Raw genomic sequence first — 8,689 nt, forward strand, 5'->3', positions numbered from 1 at the left:
CAGGATGGTCTCGATCTCCTGACCTCGTGATCCGCCCGTCTCGGCCTCCCAAAGTGCTGGGATTACAGGCTTGAGCCACCGCGCCCGGCCGAGATTGGTTTTATTCTTAACTGTAGACCCCTATAGGAAGATTAATGAAGATTAGTGAATGGAATTAAATTTTTTTCAATGGTACAAAATGACTTTCCAAAGAAATGCAGCTATATAAAGTACACCATCTAAATATGTAAAACTCTCACTCTCCATAAACTGCACTTCGATGTCATCTGAGATAAGGATCATGAATAAATGGCTTTTATTAATTTATATCAGCAGTTACTACACATAATGAAAAAACTTAAATTTGTGTAACATTTGTTACTTTCTGGATGTTATCACATCCATTAAGAATTTAGTTAAAAGAGAAAAAGGGCTATACATGCTAAGCTTTGTTCTTCCTCTATAGACACAATGCTTGTAGATGGACCTACCTCCAATAAGTATGCATGTACTTATTTGTTAAAAGACCTTCATCATTGAACAAAAAATGGCTAAGGGTACAACTAGTGAAATTACACTCTATCATTGTTTTTAAAGGGACTGATATTCATTATTAAGACACAGAAGACAAAAGTTCATTCTTTGTAACTGCATGGAAAAGAGACAACAATAAAATCCATCTGAATGTTTGAACACAACTCACGGGCATTCCTTGAATAGACAGACCACTTGGTCCTTGGGGTCCAGGTGGACCCTGAGGTCCTGGCAGACCAACTTCACCCCGAGGGCCATCTGGTCCCTGGAAGGCAACAGAGAAGTATCATCCTAAAAGTAAGTTAGACTCTGACATCTAAAAAATATTTCTGCTTAGGACAATTATAATTTGTTTTCTTATATAGTTTTTCCTAAGATAGGAAATACTCAGGATAACAAGACATCAAGCTTCAAATGATTTACCTTCCAGGCAAAATGTCATCAGTAAACCATAAGAGTAAACACACAGGGATTGCTGCAACTTTATTATTATCATTACTACTTTTCTTCTGTAAATAAGAGTGCTAAGCCAATTATGTGAGTAATGAGACCCCCCACACTCTATAACAAATTTATAAGTATAAGTGCTTCAAGACCACCCTCCTAGTCTGGGAAGGTTCAGACCGTCCAGATGAACTACATTCTCTCTGTCTTCGCTACTGTCAACCACCTACCTCAGGGGGACTCCTCTGCATTTATTGAGAACTTTGCACCTAGCCTCTGCTTTCTTCCTTACTTTGATGCTGCCATCACACTATAACTCCTTCAATGTCCACTGAATGACCTTCCCTAGGCTTAGTATTATTTTACTCCCTTTTTTATTTTTTGTTTTTGAGATAGAGCCTTATTCTGTTGCCCAGGCTGGAATGCAGTGGCACGATCTTAGCTCACCACAACCTCCCACTCCTAGGTTCCAGTGATTCTTCTGCCTCAGCCTCCCGAGTAGCTAGGATTACAGGTGTGTACCACCACACCTGGCTACTTTTTGTATTTTTAGTAGAGATGGGGTTTCACCATGTTGGCCAGGCTGATCTTGAACTCCTGACCTCAGGTGATCTGCCCAATTTGGCCTCCGAAAGTGCTGGGACTACAGGAGTGAGCCACCGTGCCCAGCCTATTTTACTTCATTTCTTTTCAGGATCAGACATCCCTTTCACCCTTACTTCTGTTACCCTTACTTCTGTAGCTTGGACCTTGTTGCGGTTTAACTAAAACTAAACCACATAGGAAATCTTAGACCCAGAAAAACCTACCTATCCTTAACCTCTTCTGTCTCATTTTGTGACTTCAACTAAAGCTATTCTTTTATTAAATTGAATCTCCAACATCTGGGTATCATCTTAGATGTGAGATTGGTGAACTCATTACTTGGGACAAAGAATACAGGAAAAAAAAAAGCCTTTGTGGGGGTAAAGTGTGGGTAGATAATGAGTGCAGACTAAGACTTGTTAAGATTTAGGTACATGGGATAAACCTCATGGAAATGTCCAGCAGGCCAAAAAGTAAGGCAAGGTCTGTGCTGGCATGGATTTTGGAGTAGTTGAAAATATATTTATAGGTGAGGTTATTAAAGAGAACGTATTGAGTGAGTGAAACAGAATGTGGATAAAAATGAGATGATAATCAGGTAGAAGGGAAAGAAAGAGAAACCTGGGGAAGAATCTGAAATGAAAAAAGCCTGAGAAATAGGAAGAGGCTGAAGACGGAGTGGTACTGTGGTACAGAAACGGCCAAAGGAGGAGAAATTTTCAAACAAAGAAGTGCTTGATTGTGTTAAATTTTGTAGAGATCTCAAGAAAAATTAAACCCTAATCTATGGAACTGGTAACAAGCAAGTAATTGGGAACTTTTATGAGAGAATTTTCATAGGACTCCCAGAGGAAGAGGAAGCATATATGGGTTAAGAATTCTTTGGGAGGTGAGCATGTGAAAGCACTGAGTGGTAACTATTCTTACAAGGAGCATGGCATAAGAAGAAGGAAGAGGGAGGGAGCGGGATTTTTAAAAATACAATGGAGGCAGCAAGGAGGCAATTTTTATGTATTACTTAGTATTTATAATGGTTTAATAATATATCATTTTAATATATAATAGTTTAATAATATATTATTTATTTATTTATTTTTGAGATGGAGTCTTGCTCTGTCTTGCCCAGGCTGGAGTGCAGTGGTGCGATCTCTGCTCACTGCAGCCTCTGCCTCCCAGGTTCAAGTAATTCTGTCTCAGCCTCCCGAGTAGCTGGGACTATAGGTGCCTGTCACCACACCCAGCTACTTTTGTATTTTTAGTAGAGACAGGGTTTCACCTTGTTGGCCAGGCTGGTCTTGAACTCCTGACCTCAGGTGATCCACCTGCCTCGGCCTCCCAGAGTGCTGAGATTACAGGCATGAGCCACCGTGCCTGGCTGAGTTTAATAATACATTATCAAGAAATTGCAAATAGAGTAGAAGGGCAAAAAGTAGGGGGTCCCATTTTATCCTGTAAAATACGAGGCAAAAATTACTAGGAGAGACCAACAAGAGGGTTGCTTTGTCCTTCCAAATTCTTATTCTCTATTTGCTGCAACAAAATAAAAAATAATACATATTGAGGCCTTCCATATGGAAGGTATCTATTCCCGCACTGTCCACATTGGTGGACATGTCAACATTCGTTGTCCAATAAGACTTTTTTCAAAAACCACTACATACTCGGATCTGTGATTCATCAAAATCATCATACAGAAATAACTGTATCAGTAGCAGTGCTATGGGAATGGATAATTGGAGGAAATGGGTAGGTCTTGGGATCACTAAACATCTACGAACTCATTTATCTTCATGATTAGAACAATCATCCAGTGATCATGTTAGAAAACACCGGGGTCATGCTGATAGAGGCATTGGAAGGAGGGAACTAGAGTCTATAGGAGCAGAGGGGCATTGCCTTTGGGTGAAACTGAGGAAGATCCAGTGTACCCTTGCTTGAGAGGAGGCCTCCAACTACTGCCCTTCTTACAGCACTGTAAAAGATAGAGCCAAGTAAGATACATCAAGTCTGTCCCAGCAAACAAAACAAACAAAAAAGGAGACATCTTATGGTCTGAATTTTGAATTGGGTAGTACCTGATTATCTTCAGCCTTCTTTCATTTACTTCTTTTTTATCCCAATATTTTCTTCTACCTTGCTTCATCTGTTTCCAATTTTATGGTAAAAAGCCTTGCAATGTTCTCCTCCCCATGAATAAATGCTACATAAATTTAATAAAAAACCATATTGAGCAGTAAGTCAAGCAAGATGGATGGAGAGGAGAACATGTGGAGCAACATGGCGAAAACGAAATGGGAGTCAAGTTATAAAGGACCTTCAATGCCTCAGCAAAGAGGGTGAATGGTATTCTGAAGGCAACAGCATGTGACTGCAGGTTTTTGAAGAGTATGATGTGATCCAGCATAGACTTTGAGGAAATTAATCTGGGGGCAGATGTGAAGAATCAATCGAAATGTTAAGCCACTTGGGACAGAAGACCAGTTAGAAGATTTGCCAAGAGCCGGAGAGAAGATGGGGAGGCCTGAAGTTCATTAGTGACTGGGCGTCTGCCAGTCCTCAGGATGCCTTTGTGCAAAGTAGAAAAACGTGTTCCTTGACATGGCTTGGCGTGGCTTGGTCTCTTGGCGGGTGCCTTTGTACAGTGTACAACCTGAACCACCATATTTGATGGCCCTGGGCAGTAAGAATGAAAAACGGAGTTGTGTGTTTGATTATATATAGTGCAGTGGATAAGGAGGAATCCAAAACCTGAGAAATTACCTGGAAAGGACTGATGCCAAGTTGTGGTTCTGCATGATTCCTCTAAAGGTATGCTTTTGTTGTAGGTAAAGGAGGAGAAGAATGTGCAAATTCTGAGAGAACTACCTTGGAGACTAAACCACTCAGAACATTGACATTCTTATTTCTGACCCAGAAGCCTTTCTTTCCACTGAGTTATTAGATATTCTTTTGGATTAAAAAGCTCAGTCTCTTAAAATAAGGAAGAAGAGTTAGGCACAACTTTCATAAAAATATAAGGAAGTTTAGATTGCAAGAGTGAACTAAGTCCTATTTAATTCCAAAATGATGGCTATTTATGAGACAGAGAGAGAGATAAGACAGAGAGAGAGAGAGAGACAGACAGAGAGAGAGAGGAAACAGACAGAGAGAGAGAGAGAGAGAGCGGGAGAACATGCACATTACCTTTGGACCTGGTTCACCTTGCTGGCCCTTTGGTCCTCGGAGTCCCGGACCACCCTGGCAAACAGATGTTAAATATTAGCTCAAAGACAAATCTCAAAACAGTGTATTTCATTCATTTTCCTTAATAGTATGAATTAACTCATTATTATTTCATGTAAAGGCCAACACACTGTGTAATAGTATACATTCATCATGATCCTTCACTGGAAATTTACCACCCAGCCCCAGCCCTTTCATGGTTTTGGAAAACTTTCTTTGCCAAATCTTTTTTAAATATTGAAAAACCATAAGATTTTATTTACTTAGTGATTATAGAAGACTACCATTACTAATGATCCAAAGAATACACAGTTAATCAAAATTATATATGTTATAAAACATATATATAACATATAAATCATAACTTTGAGATGATCCAATTAAATTGTAAAAAACACATGAAAGTAGCAACAACCTAATTTTCTTTATTTACACAACAAAAAGACAATTAGTTTCATCTTTCTGAAAGTTGTCATTCATATTTCCCCTCAAAATTTTTGCCATATTAATGCCCTATCTAGACTATTATTCAATAGCAGTATTCTTTACATAGATATATATCTACAAACATAATATGTGTATACATGTTAAATATATATTCCCTGTATGTACATTCATATGTGTCTAAACACACGTGTGTATTTACTGAATATCTTAATTGACTATTTCACTTATTTTAAAAGCAAATACAGCATTACAGTAAATGAAAAAAAGTATCACTTGCTAAAACTATAAGATAATCTTAGAAATCAATACACTGTAAATAGTGCTACTAAATTTAGCTAGATTCTGTTTCTATTGAGGTCTGTGAGCCAAGAGTTTGCTCTTTGATAAAAAGGGAGACAAATAAGTGTTAGGAGGACCATGTGGGCACCAGACAGAATTTATCTTTCACCTGAGCAGAAGGACTGAAAAATCCCTGAAAATGGACTAACTTTCTCCCTGTGTGATTCCAATTTATTTCATGCTGTGTCCAGGATTACTGAAAGGGATTCTGTACACCATTAGCAGAACACTGTATCGCTTAAGAAAACACTGGGTCAGGTGATCTTTAAAATTTCCTCGGCTTTTAAAAAAACCATTTACATGCACTCTTCCTTTTTATCAATTAGTTGCTCATCTTCCAGATTTTAAAAATACAATTATAAAATGTAATTTTATTCATGTGCATATGTATCTATAGAAAATACTGCCTATAGTATTACTGTATTATTTGCTGTGTATGTTTTAAATATGTGATGTCACGCTTTTTACATAGCTATGACTTCAACTTAATATGCTTTAGTGATTTTTTATTATAGCACACATAGATCTAATTCATTCTTAACTGTTCCATAGTTGTCTGAACCTTGGATATGTAAGAGTTTGTTTAGCCATTCTTTTATTATTGGAAATTTAAGTAGTTTTATTCCCACAATTTTCAGCCGTTTAAATAATGCTTCAGGCTGGGCACGTTGGCTCATGCCTATAATCCCAGCACTTTGGGAGGCCGAGGCGGGTGGATCACTTAAGGTTAGGAGTTCGAGACCAGCCTGGCCAACATGGTGAAACCCCATCTCTACCAAAAATACAAAAATTAGCCAAGCATGGTGGCACAGGTCTGTAATCCCAGCTATTTGGGAGGTTAAGGCAGGAGAATCGCTTAAACCCAGGAGGCAGAGGTTGCAGTGAGCCGAGATCATGCCACTGCACCCCAGCCAAAATGACAGAGTGAGACTCGGTCTCAAAAAATAAAAAATTTAAAAAAATTTAAAATATGTTTCAATTGACATCCTTACATATCCCAAAACTTACTATTTCTCAGAAGAAGGTACCAAGAATAGAATCATAAGTGAAAGTTGATAAATTTGCAGATATATTATCAGATTGCACTCTAAACTAACTGTGCCAGTTTATAGATCTGCCAACAGTTTCAGATGGGCCCTGTTTCCTTAAATCTTAATTAACCCTGAACATTTCCAAACTTTACATTTTCATCAACCAGATTGCTAAAGAAAAACCTTATTCTTTTTTTTTTTTTTTTTTTGAGGCGGAGTCTCGCTCTGTCTCCCAGGCTGGAGTGCAGTGGCACAATCTCGACTCACTGCAAGCTCCACCTCCCGGATTCACGCCATTCTCCTGCCTCAGCCTCCCGAGTAGCTGGGACTACAGGTGCCTGCCACCTCGCCGGGCTAAATTTTTGTATTTTTAGTAGAGATGGGGTTTCACCGTGTTAGCCAGGATGGTCTCAATCTCCTGACCTCATGATCCACCCACCTCGGCCTCCCAAAGTGCTGGGATTACAAGCGTGAGCAACCTCGCCTGGCCGAAACACCTTATTCTTGTTCCAATTTTCATTTCCCTGAAAACTATTATGATTATGTATCTTTTTATAAGTTTATCTATTTGTATTTATTCTCACTGTGACCGTCTATTTATACACTTCACTCAGTTTTCTATTGGGTTACATGTCTTTTTCTCTTTAATGAGTAGAAATTCTTCATAAGAAGTCATAAATTGCTTGGTGATGGAAGTGCATTCTGAGAAATGTTTTGTTAGGCAATTTTGTCATTGTGTGAACGTTATGGAGTGTACTTACACAAACTCAGATGTTATATATACACTTTTATTTGTAGATATTTTCTACATGGAAAACTAAACATCCCAGCACCATTACTGAATACCAATCATTTCTCTACTTGATCTGCAATGCTAATATCGAATGCCATATATCAGATTTCTATACATGCTCCATTATAGGTTTTCCTCCAGCGTGTCAGACACTATGGCTGGCTCCCTAAGAGCCTTTTCTGACCCCGTTCTCCATTTCATGCCTACGATAAAGGCCAAAAATGACAGATACTTGTTGTCTCGGCTTTTCTTTGCAACCAGGAATAGTTGTGTTAAGCAGTTTTGGCCAATTTGATCAAGAAGCAGCAAACCTAAGAAAAGCAACATAGGAAGCTAGAGCAAGCACAAGTCCTTGATGAAGTTGTCTAGCAGCCTCATTTGCCTTCTTCAGATCATCTGCCTCTAAACCTTTTATTGAGCAAACAATAAATGTCCTATTGTCCTCGTAGTTTATGCTACTGTGTTAGCTAAATTTTCTGTTTCTCACAGCCTAGTCTATCTCAGTTAATATACCCAGTCTGTCACAACTTTTTGTTTGTGCATCTTAAATGATTTGTTTTCAACTGAAGATTTTATTCAAATATATATTCAAATATATCTTCAACTGAAGACTTTATTCAAATAATAATAATCAAGACTGTTTATCTCATAGATATTCATGTCAGAGGCACCATGTCCAAAAGCCAGGAATCATTTTATACTTCTAACTTAATTTCCACCTCATCCTTAACTCCTGTCACTGGGCATGGGACAAGAATTCAACAAATACTTGTGGATGAAAACAATCATTTTTTCAATAAGAGAGGGTTAGCCTTTGCAAAGAGAATATGATTCTTCTATCTAGGCCTTCCTACAGATCCTTTGGTTTTATTGATACATCATACTACTGTGAAATTCATGAATGAGAAAACAAAGTATGTTCAATCGTCAAACAGAATTTATTACATATTGCTCAAGATACTATTTCTTAATTAGTTTATTATTATGCTTTATTTAGAATACAAAATTTCCTTGTTTGAAATTTTTGAAATATAAAATTTCAATTGCTTTTTTCTTATTTTACATCTTTTTTCCCCCTCCAAATCAAAGCTCAACCCTTCCCTTTCACATCTCTGCTCCTTCTCCTCATTAGAAAGTTTGCTCTTTAGGTCACAAGTAAATATCTTATGACTTGTTTCAGCATATTACAGATGAAAAAAACTTGAAAACCCTCGTGCTATAAACATGCATTAATGCTGGCTAAAACACTATTGTAATTAAGAACTCTATTCCTCATGCACGTGGGGTGGAGCAAGATGGCCGAATAGGAACAGCT

General features: G+C 38.0%; 1 protein-coding gene across 1 annotated transcript in view; it reads right to left on the bottom strand.

Annotated features, from left to right (window-relative positions):
• The window catches only part of COL14A1 (collagen, type XIV, alpha 1), a 255,503-nt gene that overhangs the window by 61,491 nt on the left and 185,323 nt on the right, over positions 1-8,689 (bottom strand). Inside the window, exons 37-38 of the mRNA XM_011941061.1 lie at positions 4,726-4,779; positions 683-778 (exon numbers count right to left, since the gene is read on the bottom strand). Coding sequence (XP_011796451.1) covers positions 683-778; positions 4,726-4,779 — 150 coding nt within the window. The remainder of the gene's footprint in view (positions 1-682; positions 779-4,725; positions 4,780-8,689) is intronic.

Source organism: Colobus angolensis, unplaced genomic scaffold, assembly GCF_000951035.1.
Source record: "Colobus angolensis palliatus isolate OR3802 unplaced genomic scaffold, Cang.pa_1.0 Scaffold198, whole genome shotgun sequence".
Classification (NCBI taxonomy): Eukaryota; Metazoa; Chordata; class Mammalia; order Primates; family Cercopithecidae; genus Colobus; species Colobus angolensis.